We start from the raw sequence: 19,469 nt of genomic DNA, 5'->3' as shown, positions 1-19,469 counted from the left end.
GCCCTACAGTTGGACATTTCCGATGGACACTGACTCTCTTTTGCAGCCAGACTCCAGCGGCCAGTCCAGGAACTACAACCAAACTTCCACCTTTTCTCCACCCAGAAGTTTGATGGGGGGCGCCGGTTCTTCATCCCTGTTAGTTTTCGTGTTGATTTTAAAGTTGTTTTATTAGTTTATAAAGCGCTACATGGCCTTGCATCAGAGTATATTTCAGAGATGTTTTTATTCTATGAACCAGGAAGGAACTCAGATCCTCCTGCTCTTCCTTTTTAGCTGTTCCAGAGTAGAACTAAAACATTTGGTGATGCTGCTTTTATCCACTATGCTCCAAAACTGTGGAACAGCCGGAGGATCTGAGGGGAGCTGGAAATGTGGACACTTTTAAACGTAGACTAAAAACTCATCTCTTTGGTCTGGCTTTTATGTAGCATCAAATTTTATAGTTTTATTCTGCTTAACAATTTTTTAGAGGTATTTGTTTTATTTATTACGGAGCCCCTAAAAGGACACAGATTTTTTTTTATATAATGAGTTTTACACACGCGTGTGAAACCTTTAAGTGAGCACGTAAAGTTGTTTACGTGAGCACGTAAAACGTTTATGCACTCACTAAAAAGTTTCACACGCTCTCGCAAAACTTATAAGTGAGCGCCTAAAAGTTGTTCTACGTGAGCGCGTAAAGCCCTGCTCTGTTTATGAATGGAAATGACATTACAGGATTTAGCTGAGCTATATTTTAACCTGGGACTCCATTAATTTCAATTAAATTCAATTTTATTTATATAGCGTCTAATACAACAGATGTTGTCTCTAGACGCTTTCCACAGATCCAGAACATGAACATGAACATAAACATAAATATAAACCCCCGAGCAATTATTACATAAATAATGGCAGGTAAAAACTCCCATAGTGGGAGAAAAGCCTTAAGCCAAACAGTGGCAAGGAAAAACTCCCCTTTAGGAGGGAAGAAACCTGGACCAGGACCTGGATCATAAGGGGGGACCCTCCTGCCGAAGGCCAGACTGGGGGAGTCAGGGGCGTCAGCAGCACACAGCAGGCAGGTGGAAGCAGCAGCGGAATGACCAGAGGTGGGGGGCGTCAGCAGCACACAACAGTCATGTGGAAGCAGCAGCGGGATGACCAGAGGTGGGGGGCGTCAGCAGCACACAACAGTCATGTGGAAGCAGCAGCGGGATGACCAGAGGGGGGGGGGGTGCAGGCAGGCGGAAGCAGCAACAGCAGACATCCACGTAGGCAGGTGGAAGCAGCAACGGGATGACCGGGGATGGGGGGGAGGGCCGGGAACACAGGCCAGAACGCAGCTCCCGAGGCTCCAGCCTGCAAACATGCACAAAAGAGAAAAAAGGGGGGCCGACACAAGAAACTACAGGAACGATGGACAAAAATGATAGCTATGAGATATTTATAATAAATAAAAATGGTAATGGAGAAGAGAGGCAGGGAAAAGGAGAGGAGAAGAAGGGTGAGAGGCACCGCCCAGCGGATCATGTCGGTGCCCCCCTGCAGCATAAGCCTATAGCAGCATATCTACCGCGAAGGACATTACCACTTTGCTTGCAAGTAAACAACTTTACATGCTCACTTAAAGGATTTACGCGTGCACGTAAAACTCATTAAAAAAAATCTGTGTCCCTTAGGGGCTCCGTAATTTATTTATCTATTTCTTGTAATGTTTTTATTATTGTTATATTTTATTGTTGTGGACTGATTATTTTTAGCATTAATTCTTGAACTTTTATCATTTTATTTTAATTATCTATATACCTGGATGAAAGGTGCTATATAAATAAAAATACAATTTGATTGATTGATTGATTGATTGATTGATTGATTGATTGATTGATTGATTGATCGATTGATTGATCGCAGTAGGACATTTATTTTGAAGGCCGCTCGCAGACTTCCGGTCCAGCGTGTTTCCATCGTCCCACTTGACGCCGCTGCGTCGCCTGGTCAGTCGGCATGACAACGCGCTCCCAGCTGGAGGGATGGATGTCTGCTGAAGATGTGCAGTAACGGAACCCGGAGCGAGACTGGGACCGGGACCGGGACCGGGACCGGGACCGGAGCCAGGACCCGGAGCCCCGGCCCCGGGACCTGCTCGGTCCGGGCCGGCTCCTCCTCCCGGCCGGCCGCGGGGCGGGTGTCCGCGCTGAGCCTGGCTCTGGCTCTGCTGGCGCTGCTGCTGCTGGCCACCGCCATCTCCACCGACCACTGGTACGACACCGACACCCGCAGGCACAAGGACAACTGCGACCGCCAGGGGGCCGACTCCAACGGCCAGAAGAACCGGGACATGCCCATCTTCCACCTGCCGCTGCTGGACACCGGCGGCGGGGCGGCGGCGCGGCCGCGGGACGTGGCGGGGCTGAAGCCGGTGCATGTGGGCAGCAGGGAGGAGGAACTGCTGGAGAACTGGAGGGCCATCCTCGGCATGGGCATCCTGGAGACGGAGTGCGGCCGCCCGCTGTTCTCCACGCACTCCGGCCTGTGGAGGAAGTGCTACTTCCAGGGCCTGGACCCTGACATCGACAAACTCATCCTCCGGGGTCTGCGCCACACACGCAGCTGCGCACACACTCATGTAGACCAGGGGGCTTCAACCGGGGGGCCAAGGAGGTACTGCAGGGGGTCCTCCAGCTTAAATATGTATATATATATATATATATATATGATTGAGAAAACTCCATTAACAGGCGATAATAATCTACTTTTGACAATAACTATTTTTCTACAACTCTACATAAATGATTCCCATGACATGAGTCATGTGACTAAAGTCAACTTTAGAGTGGAAAAACGAGCTAGCTAGCTGTTTAAGAGAAGAAAATTCGTTGTGAAATTGACTTGGCTATTTCATATTTAACGCTAGTTAAGCTTGAGATAAACTTGCAGTTCAGACTGCGTACCATCATGGCCGCCACGCGTATCCTGCCTTCATTTGACACGTCTACGTGCACGTTCTCAAAAAGACACTGAACGCGTACGCGACCTGCAGTTCTGGCTCTGACCGGGAGTGGTGCTGGTCCCGGTACCAGCTGGTCCCGGTCTGGTACCAGCTGGTCCCGGTCTGGTACCAGCTGGTCCCGGTCTGGTACCAGCTGGTCCCGGTCTGGTACCAGCTGGTCTGGTACCAGCTGGTCCCGGTCTGGTACCAGCTGGTCCCGGTCTGGTACCAGCTGGTCCCGGTCTGGTACCAGCTGGTCCCGGTCTGGTACCAGCTGGTCCCGGTCTGGTACCAGCTGGTCCCGGTCTGGTACCAGCTGGTCTGATACCAGTTGGTCCCGGTCTGGTACCAGCTGGTCCCGGTCTGGTACCAGCTAGTCCCGGTCAGATACCAGCTGGTCCCGGTCTGGTACCGGCTGGTCCCGGTCTGATACCGGCTGGTCCCGGTCTGATACCAGCTGGTCCCGGTCTGGTACCAGCTGGTCCCGGTCAGATACCGGCTAGTCTGGTACCAGCTGGTCCCGGTCTGGTACCAGCTGGTCCCGGTCTGGTACCAGCTGGTCCCGGTCAGATACCAGCTGGTCCCGGTCTGATACCAGCTGGTCTGATACCAGCTGGTCCCGGTCTGGTACCAGCTGGTCCCGGTCTGATACCAGCTGGTCCCGGTCTGATACCAGCTGGTCCCGGTCTGATACCAGCTGGTCCCGGTCTGATACCAGCTGGTCCCGGTCTGGTACCAGCTGGTCCTGGTCTGATACCAGCTGGTCCCGGTCTGATACCAGCTGGTCCCGGTCTGATACCAGCTGGTCCCGGTCAGGCCAGGTCTGGCTTGCGTGCAAAATTTGGTGACTTTTGGCGCATCTGTTTCTACTGGTTTGGTACTTCATTTGGAGCTATTTTGGCTGCTACTGGTTTGACTTCAGTTGCTACAAGCAACTTTGGTTGGAGTGTAGTTTAGGTTGCCACTGATTTGGTCAAATTGCTCCGGGTTTAGTTTTGTTGGACCTGTCATCTCAAAATGTTTGACTTTCTACTAGCTTGGTTTTAGTTAGAACTTCAGTTGAAGCTTTTTCACTTGATGTTTTGTTTGGTTTTAATTGGTTCTAGTTTTGGTTTTGGCTGGAGCTTTAATTATTAGGTGGAGCTAGTAGTTTGTTAGATAGAGCTAGGGCTGATGGGACATGGAGCTGGGGGTCTGGTAGATGGAGCTGGGGGTCTGGTAGATGGAGCTGGGGGTGGTGGTAGATGGAGCTGGGGGTGGTGGTAGATGGAGCTGGGGGTCTGGTAGATGGAGCTGAGGGTCTGGTAGATGGAGCTGGGGGTGGTGGTAGATGGAGCTGGGGGTGGTGGTAGATGGAGCTGGGGGTCTGGTAGATGGAGCTGAGGGTCTGGTAGATGGAGCTGGGGGTGGTGGTAGATGGAGCTGGGGGTGGTGGTAGATGGAGCTGAGGGTCTGGTAGATGGAGCTGGGGGTCTGGTAGATGGAGCTGGGGGTGGTGGTAGATGGAGCTATGGGTCTGGTAGATGGAGCTGGGGGTCTGGTAGATGGAGCTGGGGGTGGTGGTAGATGGAGCTGAGGGTCTGGTAGATGGAGCTGGGGGTGGTGGTAGATGGAGCTGAGGGTCTGGTAGATGGAGCTAGGGGTCTGGTAGATGGAGCTGGGGGTCTGGTAGATGGAGCTGGGGGTGGTGGTAGATGGAGCTGAGGGTCTGGTAGATGGAGCTGGGGGTCTGGTAGATGGAGCTGGGGGTCTGGTAGATGGAGCTGGGGGTCTGGTAGATGGAGCTGGGGGTCTGGTAGATGGAGCTGGGGGTCTGGTAGATGGAGCTGAGGGTCTGGTAGATGGAGCTGGGGGTGGTGGTAGATGGAGCTGGGGGTGGTGGTAGATGGAGCTGAGGGTCTGGTAGATGGAGCTGAGGGTCTGGTAGATGGAGCTGGGGGTCTGGTAGATGGAGCTGGGGGTGGTGGTAGATGGAGCTGGGGGTGGTGGTAGATGGAGCTGGGGGTCTGGTAGATGGAGCTGAGGGTCTGGTAGATGGAGCTATGGGTCTGGTAGATGGAGCTGGGGGTCTGGTAGATGGAGCTGGGGGTGGTGGTAGATGGAGCTGGGGGTGGTGGTAGATGGAGCTGGGGGTCTGGTAGATGGAGCTGGGGGTGGTGGTAGATGGAGCTGGGGGTCTGGTAGATGGAGCTGGGGGTGGTGGTAGATGGAGCTATGGGTCTGGTAGATGGAGCTGAGGGTCTGGTAGATGGAGCTGGGGGTGGTGGTAGATGGAGCTGGGGGTGGTGGTAGATGGAGCTATGGGTCTGGTAGATGGAGCTGGGGGTCTGGTGGATGGAGCTGGGGGTGGTGGTAGATGGAGCTGAGGGTCTGGTAGATGGAGCTGGGGGTCTGGTAGATGGAGCTGGGGGTGGTGGTAGATGGAGCTGAGGGTCTGGTAGATGGAGCTGGGGGTGGTGGTAGATGGAGCTGGGGGTGGTGGTAGATGGAGCTGGGGGTGGTGGTAGATGGAGCTGGGGGTGGTGGTAGATGGAGCTGAGGGTGGTGGTAGATGGAGCTGGGGGTGGTGGTAGATGGAGCTGGGGGTCTGGTAGATGGAGCTGGGGGTCTGGTAGATGGAGCTGAGGGTCTGGTAGATGGAGCTGGGGGTGTTGGTAGATGGAGCTGAGGGTGGTGGTAGATGGAGCTGGGGGTGGTGGTAGATGGAGCTGGGGGTGGTGATAGATGGAGCTGGGGGTCTGGTAGATGGAGCTGGGGGTGGTGGTAGATGGAGCTGGGGGTCTGGTAGATGGAGCTGGGGGTCTGGTAGATGGAGCTGGGGGTGGTGGTAGATGGAGCTGAGGGTCTGGTAGATGGAGCTGGGGGTCTGGTAGATGGAGCTGGGGGTGATGGTAGATGGAGCTGGGGGTGGTGGTAGATGGAGCTGGGGGTGTTGGTAGATGGAGCTGAGGGTGGTGGTAGATGGAGCTGGGGGTCTGGTAGATGGAGCTGGGGGTGTTGGTAGATGGAGCTGAGGGTGGTGGTAGATGGAGCTGGGGGTCTGGTAGATGGAGCTGGGGGTGGTGATAGATGGAGCTGGGGGTCTGGTAGATGGAGCTGGGGGTGGTGGTAGATGGAGCTGGGGGTCTGGTAGATGGAGCTGGGGGTCTGGTAGATGGAGCTGAGGGTCTGGTAGATGGAGCTGAGGGTCTGGTAGATGGAGCTGAGGGTCTGGTAGATGGAGCTGGGGGTCTGGTAGATGGAGCTGGGGGTCTGGTAGATGGAGCTGGGGGTGATGGTAGATGGAGCTGAGGGTCTGGTAGATGGAGCTGAGGGTCTGGTGGATGGAGCTGGGGGTGATGGTGGATGGAGCTGGGGGTGGTGGTAGATGGAGCTGGGGGTCTGGTAGATGGAGCTGGGGGTCTGGTAGATGGAGCTGAGGGTCTGGTAGATGGAGCTGAGGGTCTGGTAGATGGAGCTGAGGGTCTGGTAGATGGAGCTGGGGGTCTGGTGGATGGAGCTGGGGGTCTGGTGGATGGAGCTGGGGGTCTGGTGGATGGAGCTGGGGGTCTGGTAGATGGAGCTGAGGGTCTGGTGGATGGAGCTGGGGGTGATGGTGGATGGAGCTGGGGGTCTGGTAGATGGAGCTATGGATCTGGTGGATGGAGCTGGGGGTGATGGTAGATGGAGCTGGGGGTCTGGTAGATGGAGCTGGGGGTCTGGTAGATGGAGCTGGGGGTCTGGTAGATGGAGCTGGGGGTCTGGTAGATGGAGCTGGGGGTGGTGGTAGATGGAGCTGAGGGTCTGGTGGATGGAGCTGGGGGTGGTGGTAGATGGAGCTGGGGGTCTGGTGGATGGAGCTGGGGGTGGTGGTAGATGGAGCTGAGGGTCTGGTAGATGGAGCTGGGGGTCTGGTAGATGGAGCTGAGGGTCTGGTAGATGGAGCTGAGGGTCTGGTGGATGGAGCTGGGGGTGGTGGTAGATGGAGCTGGGGGTCTGGTGGATGGAGCTGGGGGTGGTGGTAGATGGAGCTGGGGGTCTGGTAGATGGAGCTGGGGGTGGTGGTAGATGGAGCTGGGGGTCTGGTAGATGGAGCTGAGGGTCTAGTGGATGGAGCTGGGGGTGGTGGTAGATGGAGCTGGGGGTGGTGGTAGATGGAGCTGGGGGTCTGGTAGATGGAGCTGGGGGTGGTGGTAGATGGAGCTGGGGGTCTGGTAGATGGAGCTGGGGGTGATGGTAGATGGAGCTGTGGGTCTGGTAGATGGAGCTGAGGGTCTGGTGGATGGAGCTGGGGGTGGTGGTAGATGGAGCTGGGGGTCTGGTAGATGGAGCTGAGGGTCTGGTAGATGGAGCTGAGGGTCTAGTGGATGGAGCTGGGGGTGATGGTAGATGGAGCTGAGGGTCTGGTAGATGGAGCTGGGGGTGGTGGTAGATGGAGCTGAGGGTCTGGTAGATGGAGCTGGGGGTGGTGGTAGATGGAGCTGGGGGTGGTGGTAGATGGAGCTGAGGGTGGTGGTAGATGGAGCTGGGGGTGGTGGTAGATGGAGCTGGGGGTCTGGTAGATGGAGCTGGGGGTGGTGGTAGATGGAGCTGAGGGTCTGGTAGATGGAGCTGGGGGTCTGGTAGATGGAGCTGGGGGTGGTGGTAGATGGAGCTGAGGGTCTAGTGGATGGAGCTGGGGGTCTGGTGGATGGAGCTGAGGGTCTGGTAGATGGAGCTGAGGGTCTAGTGGATGGAGCTGGGGGTCTGGTAGATGGAGCTGGGGGTCTGGTAGATGGAGCTGGGGGTGGTGGTAGATGGAGCTGGGGGTCTGGTAGATGGAGCTGAGGGTCTGGTGGATGGAGCTGGGGGTCTGGTAGATGGAGCTGGGGGTCTGGTAGATGGAGCTGAGGGTCTGGTGGATGGAGCTGGGGGTCTGGTAGATGGAGCTGGGGGTGGTGGTAGATGGAGCTGGGGGTCTGGTAGATGGAGCTGAGGGTCTGGTAGATGGAGCTGGGGGTCTGGTAGATGGAGCTGGGGGTCTGGTGGATGGAGCTGGGGGTCTGGTAGATGGAGCCGAGGGTCTGGTGGATGGAGCCGAGGGTCTGGTGGATGGAGCTGGGGGTCTGGTAGATGGAGCTGAGGGTCTGGTGGATGGAGCTGGGGGTCTGGTAGATGGAGCTGAGGGTCTGGTGGATGGAGCTGGGGGTCTGGTAGATGGAGCTGGGGGTCTGGTAGATGGAGCTGAGGGTCTGGTAGATGGAGCTGAGGGTCTGGTAGATGGAGCTGAGGGTCTGGTAGATGGAGCTGAGGGTCTGGTAGATGGAGCTGAGGGTCTGGTAGATGGATCTATGGGTGATGGTAGATGGAGCTGGGGGTGATGGTAGATGGAGCTGAGGGTCTGGTAGATGGAGCTGAGGTAGATGTAGTTATGGGTCTGGTAGATGGAGCTATAGGTGGTGGTAGATGTAGTTATGGGTGTAGTAGAGGGAGCCAGGGCTCTGGTAGATGTAGTTATGGGTGTAGTAGAGGGAGCTATGGGTGTAGAGGGTGTAGTAGAGGGAGCCAGGGCTCTGGTAGATGGAGGTAGGTTCTGGTAGATGGAGTTATGGGTGGTGGTAGATGGAGCTATGGGTGTAGTAGAGGGAGCCAGGGCTCTGGTAGATGGAGGTAGGTTCTGGTAGATGTAGTTATGGGTCTGGTAGATGGAGCTATGGGTGTAGAGGGTGTAGTAGAGGGAGCCAGGGCTCTGGTAGATATAGTTATGGGTGTAGTAGAGGGAGCTATGGTTGTAGAGGGTGTAGTAGAGGGAGCCAGGGCTCTGGTAGATGGAGCTATGGGTGTAGAGGGTGTAGTAGAGGGAGCCAGGGCTCTGCTGGGGCCTGCAGGTCTCTGTGATGCATCAACACATCAGATTCCAGCCTCCAAACAGCAGGAGATCAGATCAGGTTGCTAGGGTTACGCTGCATCATTCCCAGTCTGATCAGATTAGATCGATTACTGCCACAGCAACAAATGCTGACTCTGAATCATGCAACTTCCTGTTTTACTTTCTGCTGGGCTATTTTTAAACTGTGTTCTTTGGATCTGTTTCAGCCAAACCCCAAAACAGCGGCTTGTTCTTTCAGAGATTATTGGAGTTATATTAGTTATTCACATGGTTTAGTTTAGTGAAATCAGCAGCTGGTTGGAACTGAGCTGAAACTCCTTGTTTCACCCATAACTTTAAAGTGGCAGCCCCCTCCCCCACATGTGAGATTGGAACACCTCAGATGTCTCAAATTCCGTTTGACTTCTCAGACTTTCATGTGTGATAGTTCTGGATTTTTATGTTCAATATTTGTTATGATCATGTATTTATTCAGTTTTTAGTAGTTTTGGAAGTTAATGAATCGACACTGAGACCCAGGGTTGCCTAAAGCCTGGAGAGTCTGAAAAACAGCGGGGGGGCTTTGCCCTTTATAGCTGCGCCCAGGAAGTGGATGCGGCCCTTCCTGCAGTTTGGGGTCTGTCCCCAATCAGAGCGTGGTCCCTTATCACTGAAGGGCCACATACGCAAATCCTGTTTGAGCTTTGTGTCCATGGGGGTTTTCCTTTGTTCCAAACCATGTGGTCAGGTGTCGTAAACTGGAGGCTGGTCTCAGCCTGAGGCCCCAGAACTGGGCCTCAAAAGTGACCCAAGGCCTCAACTGTTCATATAATCACACAATCCATAGTTCATATCGGACTGTGGCCCAGCATTTGGTAAATGAAAGATTGGTTGGTGCTGGTTCTGTTGTTTGTTCTTGTGAGTCCTGGTTAGTTCTGGTCGAGGTTCTCGTTGGTCCTTGTACTTGTAGGTGTGGTCTTCTGGACACCGGCAATGACTCCCCTCTGTCACTTCTGCAGGTATCGCTGAGCGCTGCACCGCTGTCAAGTATCACTTCTCTCAGCCAATCAGACTGAGGAACATCCCTCTGAACCTGACTAGAACCATCCAACAGGATGAGTGGCACCTGCTACGTATGTACACTTGCACCCCCAACACACACTCGCACTCACATACACACACACACAAACACACACTGGTTACGGTTACATGATGTTTTTTAATTCTGAATTAATTATTCCGAATTCAATAATTCTGAATTAAACTATTTTCCTTTGAGTTTACATGGAAATAGTAATTCCGAATTGAGGTTTACATGGAAAACACGTTTGATCGGCTTTATCCAATTCCTCTTAAGGTCTGGGGGTTGGGAAGGTTCTGAGAGAGAGAGCCAGGTGCTTGCTTTTGCAGGCTTTGCTCTAAAAAGCTACTCTACGCCTTCTTCTGTCGAATGTCTTTAGACCTTCAGTTCCGTTGTGGAAAGCCAGACCAGCGTGTCATTGTCTAAGTCTATTAAGCCACGATCACCATTCGGTGGCCGGTATACGGGGCAGCTGGACATCACGTGCTCCACGTGCTCTACTTCTTCACTTTTTTGATGATGATATGGCCAGAGTAACAACTCAACACCTGGCAAGCAGAAAAGTTAATCTTGCCGATGCTTCAGCACTTCTGCTGGAACTAGAAGATCCTGCAGTCTTATGAGCTGGACTGGAAATAAGTCACAATTTTTCTACTGGACAATTGTGTCGTTATGAAGGGAAATAGGACTGGACTGGAGACACAAGTTAGGAGGGAGAACCAGCAACCTCCTCCTCAGGGCCAGCCAGGTTCCTTCCTCTTTTATTGTTCAACTGTTGCACTCTAGGGGCCTGCTTTGCTAAAGGTTTGCGTGCGTAAAAACGTGTGCAAACTTGACATCACGCGCAAACCAATGTGCAAGCTGATCTACTAACAAAGAGCAAAGAGGACTGCGCCTCTCAAATGAGCAAAATAGCACACGCTGTTCATTTAGTACCTTTGCCCTGATGAATAATCAATATGGGGCGTAGCCGGCAGAAAGCGCTAAATACTGGGAGGGGAAAATGCAAATATGTTCATTTACACACGCAATGAGATTTACCAAGCCTGAAAGTTTTTGCGGGGATTGTGATTGCGTCTGTATTTAATACGTTCGAAAGGAAGATGCTAATCTGCCCAGCATTACGCAGGGATGCTTGTTGGTGCCTGATTTGAGGACTGGGGTGGGGATGGCTCAACTTGTGGTGAGGATTCTCCACATGCAAAAGGAGAAATATTTTATTTGAATGTTAAATCGAGTATTATTCAGCAAAAGGTTGCCACAGGAGGCACATTCATTTTTTTATTTGTCATAATAAATAAATTACGTGTTTTCATGGAGAAAAAAGTGTTTCTTATTGTGCGCCTATACTTGTTCTGCAGTTGTCATACCCCGGTGTTGTGCCGTATTCAGCACCCCTGCCGTGAAAAGCACCCCCTCGTCTGACAAAAATGATATTCTCATTCCGTGTCACGTTCTGTTTAGCGTCCAGTTTTGTGTTAATGATTCATGTTTAAATGCGCTCATGGATTCCACAATAGTCATACTTTCCCACAATCAAAGTCACACATAACAAAAATCGGGTAAATGGTTATTGATGTCATTAATTAATAGCCTGCTTACTGTGTTGTCTTCCATAATATTTGTAAATATATATAATATAAACTCCTAAGTATGTGTTTGTGTGAGTGTGTATATATAAATATATTGAAGTGTCAGTGTGTTGTTTTTTTTCTTGGTCTACTTATCATTGAATATACGAGGGGGTGCTTTTCACGGCAGGGGTGCTGAATACGGCACAACAATTTGCCTCTTCCACTAATATCTCTAACTCCAACTCGCCAAATTTCATTTTGCGCTCGCAAACTGTAAGACACGCAACACCTCATTTAAATACTGCGGTTTGCACCTGTTATCAATTGCGCACGCAATCTTAGTTGATCACCCGCAAAACACACAACAACAGCACGTGCAAACTTTTTCAGTGCACACGCAATTTAGTACTCTTTATTTAGGATCTTAGTAAATCGGGCCCTAGGTGTTTTGCAAATAAAAATAAATAAAAATAGTGGAAGTGATTCCACCAATTAATTAGCCTGCCTGAGTTTCAACTGCCCATATAACATGCCCATATGACCTTTAAAATATTCATATTTTAGATTGTAGGTCATCTTATACCCCGTCAAACACAATGACAACTAGCGAAACTTGATATCAAAAGCATCCATAGTGAAAAGGAAAATAATATTCAAATTATGTAATTTTTGTTGCTTGCCAAATTGCCAAGCGCATGTGCCCCCACTCCCAGAAAAAAAAGTTCAGGCTCAGGAATTTTTAAAACTTTAAGCCCTGAAACTTTGACGGGAAAGCCGTGGTCCGACGGCTTCAGCAGTGAGGAATCACGTGACAGACCGCCGGCGCGTCGCACAGTAACACCCAACAGTAAATGAAAAACAACGCTAACCGCTTTAAACTAACTCTGCCCAGACACAGCCTCTTACTTTTAGATTGAATTGAGGGGGTCAGCAGCGTCCTGGGGGTGTTAAAACTCTCAGGCAAGTCCCGGTTCCCGAGGGCACTGGCTAACGCTCCTAGGCTCGGCAGAGTCACAGGTAGCGTTCAGAGCCGGGCGATCCCTTTACCAGTGCTCACAACCTCTCGCGGCCGGGCCCTGGTCTCGGTCCCTGGTCTCGGTCCCTGGTCTCGGGCCCCGGTCTCGGGCCCCGGTCTCGGGCCCCGGTCTCGGTCCCCGGTCTCGGTCCCCGGTCTCGGGCCCCGGTCTCGGGTCCCTGGTCTCGGGTCCCTGGTCTCGGTCCCTGGTCTCGGTCCCTGGTCTCGGTCCCGGTCCCCGGTCTCGGTCCCCGGTCTCGTTCCCCGGTCTCGTTCCCCGGTCTCGGTCCCCGGTCTCGGCCCCCGGTCTCGGCCCCCGGTCTCGGCCCCCGGTCTCGGCCCCCGGTCTCGGCCCCCGGTCTCGTTCCCCGGTCTCGTTCCCCGGTCTCGTTCCCCGGTCTCGTTCCCCGGTCTCGTTCCCCGGTCTCGGCCCCCGGTCTCGGTCCCCGGTCTCGGCCCCCGGTCTCGGCCCCCGGTCTCGGCCCCCGGTCTCGGCCCCCGGTCTCGGTCCCCGGTCTCGGGCCCTGGTCTCGGGCCCCGGTCTCGGGCCCAGGTCTCGGGCCCAGGTCTCAGGCCCCGGTCTCGGGGCCCGAGAGTTCATCATCACATGAGTTCATCACCACCTGAATTCATCATCACATGAGTTCATCATCACATGAGTTCATCACCACATGAGTTCATCACCACATGAGTTCATCACCACATGAGTTCATCACCACATGAGTTCATCACCACATGAGTTCATCACCACATGAGTTCATCACCACATGAGTTCATCATCACATGAGTTCATCACCACATGAGTTCATCACCACATGAGTTCATCACCACATGAGTTCATCACCACATGAGTTCATCACCACATGAGTTCATCACCACATGAGTTCATCACCACATGAATTCATCATCCCATGAGTTCATCACCACATGAGTTCATCACCACATGAGTTCATCATCACATGAATTCATCATCCCATGAGTTCATCACCACATGAGTTCATCACCACATGAGTTCATCACCACATGAGTTCATCACCACATGAGTTCATCACCACATATGACTGTGGCCCAACAGTTGACTGATTTATGGATTACAGGAAATCTTTTGATAAATTGTGCATCATTACTCCCGGGTGATTGACTCGGTATTATTAATCACAGATAAACTCAGTGTAAAGTTAGATCTAAGATGTCTCCTTCTTTGGTTTATATCTCCTTGCTGCTTGTTGCTGGTTGTCATGGAAACCTGTCATTACCGCTCTGTGTCGGTACAGAGGGCCAGGGAGGGGTTAACTGGAGGAGGTTACTTTGGTAACGATGCCTTCTTCTTCTCTGTCTATCCCACTCATTAACACTGAGAAAGATGAGCAGTGAGACGTTCTGGTTCTGAGAATAACCGGACCAGAGGACAGATCTGTAAACATGTCCAGACCTGTGTCTCCTGAGCTGCTGGCTCCACTAAAGCTGGACATGAGTCCAGATCTGAACCTCGGACACACTGGCCACGGTTACACGATGTTTTTTAATTCGGAATTAATTAATCCAAATTAAATAATTCTGAATTAAACTATTTTCCTTCGAGTTTACATGGAAATAGTAATTCTGAATTGAGGTTTACATGGAAAACACGTTTCTCCAATTCCCCTACAGGTCTGGGGGTTGGGAAGGTTCTGATTGGATAGGGGGGGGACCAGAAGTTAAACTACCGGAAGAAAAACTAACTTAGCCGCTACAACTTTGAAAAGCTCACAATTTTGATGTTTCCTGTTTCCATCTGTTCTTTTAATTATTTCTATTTATTAAATAAATGGTCTCTGCTCTTGACCAGCGTTTCCTGCGTGCTGCATCTTGAAACTTTGTTAGGAAAACCAACCAGAATTCATTTAAAGTGGAATGAGTGAATACGTGATCGCTGAATTATTCTATTCAGATTTTAAATCAGAATAAACCAGCCACTTACTTCGGAATTAAGTTTAATTCGGAATGGCCATTTTCATTCGGAATTAGGTGTTTACATGGTCATTTTTACTCATTTTAAATCGGATTTAATTTTAATTCTGAATTAAAGAGGAATTAAACCTCCCATGTAAATGTACAGACTGACACATGTGCAGGTAAGAGCCGCCCCCCCAGGAACTCTAACCTCCACCGTGAAACTGCCCCCACCGTCCCATCCGTGCACACGTCTGCACCTGCTTTAGAGCCTTCATGTGTAAATGTTTGTGACTCTACTGGGTCCATGCCTGCTCCTGCTTTAGAGCCTTATGTGTAAATGTTTGTGACTTTACTGGGTCCATGTGTCCTCAGACCTGCGGCGGATAACGGCCGGCTTCCTGGGCATGGCGGTAGCCGTCCTTCTGTGTGGGAGTATCGTGGTGTTGGTGGGCTTCTTCTGGGAGGAGAGTCTGACGCAGCACGTCTCTGGACTGCTCTTCTTCATGGCCGGTGAGTCATGTCATGTACAAAGAGTGCGTGGATTTCAATATGCAAGAAAATTTCAGATGTTTAAAACTGTGCGTACGCCCAAATCCATGCACGTTTCTGTGAACATCACAATCAACGTGGAATCAAGCCACATGCAGGAGCACAACACTCCGCCCTGTCTCCTCCCTCAAGTAGATATATTTGAATATGATAATGAGGATATCCATTAAAAGCCATTCCTCCTGACAAGGAACTTGCAAAAACAAGTGAAACAAATTTAAAAAACATCGGCCGTGAGCTGGAGACACTCCTGTCAGAAGTTGAGGCCTGGAAAAATTATATTTTTGGAGGCATTTATTCCGATTTAAGCTGTAAAAGAAAACATAGTAACGCGCTGTACTTGTGTTGACCGCATTGCATTATGGGTAAGATCGTTATTCTGCTTTGTGTTGCGTTCCGTGCAGAGTTGTGGTTTTATTATGTTCGCAAGGGTTTGTGAATGTTACCACTCTGATCAGCGTGAGCTTACATTTAAACTGTGAAGCAACACAATATGACACCTCAAAGTGCTTTACAGAGACATTAAAGCAGCACAACGTAACTTTCAGCTTTTCTGAGTTTGGCGGCATCTTCTGGACAAAAGCGGTATTGTTTTACCAGAAAGAACACTACGTTTCCCATGAGCACCAGCGCGTACTGACGGAAAACTCCTGTCCGGTCGCTGCATTTGTTTTGATGAGAGAACACGGGACGCTTTTCTGTTTCACCAAGTGAACAGACGGAACGCAAAAAAAAAGATGTTAAACTGCTGGAAAGGAACTGGAATTCACCGGGATACCTTAAACAAGGAAGCCAGGGAGGGTCTTCATCCCTACTGAAGACCCATGTGTTTCAATAAATGTGTATAATAGTACAACATACACTACATGTTTTGTATCCCTCTTACTTCTCTTTTCTTTTTTTTGACCGCTATATTATGGTGAAGAGGCTCCGAGGCGTGATTATTTTTGTTTTCCTCGTGAGATTATTTTTTTCCTCTGCAGCTACAAATAAGAGTTAGTTTCCTCAACAAACTAGTTTTATCTGAAGATTGGGGTTAATTGCACCGCAGAGAGCTGGCCAGCAACTGCATTTAGCTGGCGAAGTGGGGAATAAAACCCGTGTTTTGATCCGACGCCCGTCTGTGTGAGTGTTTGTGGTTTAAGGCTGTTTATGGGTCTGCGTTAAATCGACGCAGAGCCTACGGCGTAGGGTACGCGGAGACACGCACCGTACTTTGCGCGTCGCCACATACCCTACGCCGTAGGTCTGCGTCGATTTAACGCAGAACCATAATTCAGGCTTTACTGTGTGGAAGCCGGTGTTCGGTCGTTACAGCCGCGATCCAAAGCGAGCCGACGGCTCTTTCACTCTTTTACTTTGTTATGTCAGATACTTGGCCTGCGTGGTTCTGCCTCCGAGCAGGAAACCGGTGAAAAGTTAAACCATTAGGATCTTTTCCCCACGTCTGTTATGTGGAGCTGCTGCAGCCACAACACAGCAACAGCTTCTGCGGAGCTGCGCTCCACGCCCCGCCCATTTTCGTCTCGACTGCGAATCGGGAAGGAGGGGGAAGTGACGTATGCCGTAAAGCAGTCAAAGTCGTAACGATTTGTAGTTTTTTAGTGTGGCAGGGTTCCTACCATGCTCCTCAAAGTTACATAGTGCCAGTGAAGGTGATACAGACCCCTCAGATCATGACAGAGGTGTCATTAAACCTGTTGGAAGTTGATTTACCATCACAATGACTCTGGAAATATGATATTAAGGTGGAAAAGTTACGTAGTGTCGCTTTAAAAAAACATATAGTAGAAATAAAACGTATGATTTAAAGTTTAAACAAAAAAAGAAATAACAACATTAATAGACATTAATTAACAATAATAGATCAAATCAGTTGTAAAAATGTAATCAAGATTTGAAACTCAAGCTTTAAAGTACCAGTGCAGTATTCCCATCTAGGATAACATGGTCCTGTCTCCCCCTGCTGGTGACAGTGAGAATCTGCAGGATGTTACAGACCAGAAAGTCAGAGCTCTCAAGCCTCTCTGGAGAGTTTTACATTGTTGTGCTTCCTCTAGTGGCCACAGAGAGGCGCCATAACAGCAGCTTCTCCCTGTTGCTCCGCTGCCTGCAGGGAGAGCTTTAGTGACGTCTGGGATGTAACTGGACCTTCGTTGGGATCATAGGCTGTACCATGTGACCATGTAAACATTGGAGAACTAGCAGCCTGATCACTTGTCTTCATTGTTGCTATGGAGACCATCTGGTTACAGAAACATTTGACTGTGTTCCTGAAAATACTCCTGTGTAGGAGGGAGGTGTTGGTGTGTGTTTGGTGTTGATTCTGCATCATAACACGTCAGAACTATCAGGGAGATCTGGAAACATCCATCCTTACCACAACTGCTGCCGCTCAGGTTGATTTTTAATTTTGTTTCACACAAATACAAGGATGGAAAAGGATGGAAAAAACAACAAAAAAACAGAAGAAAAAATTCACATAAGGAACATATATATATATATATATATATATATATATATATAAAAACAAGAAGAAATATGTGTGAATAGGGTTAGAAACCTATATAGGCCACCACACCCAAACAATAGAGGGAATGTTCATGACGTCACAGATGCGACTTCACAGCGGGTTAAACCACTGAGTGTCAGAAAGACTGAGTGTCAGAAAGACTGAGTGTCAGAAAGACTGAGTGTCAGAAAGACTGAGTGTCAGAAAGACTGAGTGTCAGAAAGACTGAGTGGCAGAAAGACTGAGTGGCAGAAAGACTGAGTGGCAGCGTAAACTAGGGCTGAACGATTTTTGAAAATAATCTGATTGCGATTTTTTTCCTCAATATTGCGATTGCGATTTAATATGTGATTCTTTTTTCAAGGTCCTGTTCTCATGTATTTTTCAACTACACAAGCAATAAATCAGTCTGTTTTATAATAAACAATGTCAGATTTATTTAAAGCACAGATTACAACAATAAAGAAAACAAATATTTTTTTTACATTTATTGAAAGCTTATTTGTTTGAAACCATATTGAGTATTCACAATATCATAATTTAGAATTATGATATTGGACTTTAGGAACAATTAAAAGGCCGGAACCAGAGGACTTCAGGGTCCACGAGGGCTCATCATTTGAAAGCAGATCAGATAAAGAAGAAGGCCCAAGACCATTAAGACACTTATAAACTAATAAAAGAACCCTAAAATCAATCCTGAAACGCGCAGGGAGCCAGTGCAGTGATTCTAAAACTGGTCCGACCCGTCTGGTCCTCGTCAGCACACGTGCTGCTGAATTCTGTAGTAGTTGTAACCTTGAAATACTCTTTTTAGGAAGACCAGAGAGCAGGGCATTACAGTAGTCTACTTTACTAGAAATAAAAGCATGCATCAACACATGTATCCGTGCTGGCAAGAGAGAGAGAAAATCCTGTCTTTATTACATTTCTAATATGTGAAACAAAATCCAGTCAAAAAGAACGCCCATATTTCTCACACACTTAGAAGATTTAAAATGTTGCAGTTTTGTTAAAATAATCTCTCTCTTGTTGGCAGGACAGATAATTAAGTCTTCCGTTTTGTCCTGCTTAAGGTGTAAGAAGTTATCTGCCATCCTTGACTTAATCTCAAAGGGGCATTAATTGGTTCTATGTCATCAGGAGACACAGCGATGTAAAGTTGTGTATCATCAGCATAGCAGTCAAACTCAACCCCATGTCTCCTGATGACATCCCCAAGTGGCAACATGTATAAATTAAGAAGTAATGGGCCTAAAATTGATCCTTGGGGAACCCCATAATTTTATGAAATTTTGATAAGCATGTATCCAAACTTACATAAAATGGTTGATCAGTGAGATAGGAGTAAAGCAATTCTTAAACAGTGTCAGAGACACCCACCAGACTGCTAAGTGTATTTAATAAAATGTGATGATCTACTGTATCAAAAGCTGCGCTTAGATCCAGTAGCACCAGGATTGAAAGCTTCTGTGAGTTCATGTTGCATCTGAGATCATGAACAATCTTCAAAAGGGCTGTCTCTGTACTGTGGTTTGTCCTAAAACCAGACTGATATTTCTCAAAAATATTGTATTTATGGGCCGCTCAGTGGTGCCCACTGCACCACCGAGCGGCCCATGAATACAATATTTAGGCTACAGAGGCTACAGTCCTCCTGCAGTGGTCGCAGGTTTGAGTGCCCTAATATACATATATTATTATATGGATGGATGGATGGATACTATATATATATATATATATATATATATATATATATATATATATATATATATATATATATATATATGTGTGTGTGTGTGTATGTATATGTGTGTGTGTGTGTATGTATATATTGCATCCATCCATCCATCCATCCATCCATCCATCCATCCATCCATCCATCCATCCATCCATCCATTTTCCAACGCATATCTGGAACTGGGTCGCGGGGGAGCAGTCTCAACAGGGATGCCCAGACCTCCCTCACCACAGACTCTTCCTCCAGCTCGTCCGAGGGGAG

General features: G+C 49.5%; 1 protein-coding gene across 3 annotated transcripts in view; it reads left to right on the top strand.

Annotated features, from left to right (window-relative positions):
• Window positions 1-1,990: 1,990 nt before the first annotated feature.
• The window catches only part of tmem178a (transmembrane protein 178a), a 30,943-nt gene continuing 13,464 nt past the window's right edge, over window positions 1,991-19,469 (top strand). For all 3 annotated transcript variants that reach the window (XR_009783368.1, XM_061733184.1, XM_061733175.1), the window contains exons 1-3: window positions 1,991-2,576; window positions 9,821-9,934; window positions 14,779-14,916. Coding sequence is in view for 2 of the 3 variants with exons in the window: in XM_061733184.1 (XP_061589168.1) it covers window positions 2,033-2,576; window positions 9,821-9,934; window positions 14,779-14,916 (796 nt within the window). In the remaining variant the exon portion in view is untranslated. The remainder of the gene's footprint in view (window positions 2,577-9,820; window positions 9,935-14,778; window positions 14,917-19,469) is intronic.

Source organism: Cololabis saira, chromosome 1 (genome assembly GCF_033807715.1).
Source record: "Cololabis saira isolate AMF1-May2022 chromosome 1, fColSai1.1, whole genome shotgun sequence".
Taxonomy (NCBI): domain Eukaryota; kingdom Metazoa; phylum Chordata; class Actinopteri; order Beloniformes; family Belonidae; genus Cololabis; species Cololabis saira.
Note: the sequence above shows the minus strand (reverse complement) of the source record. Positions and strands in the feature narration are given on the sequence as shown.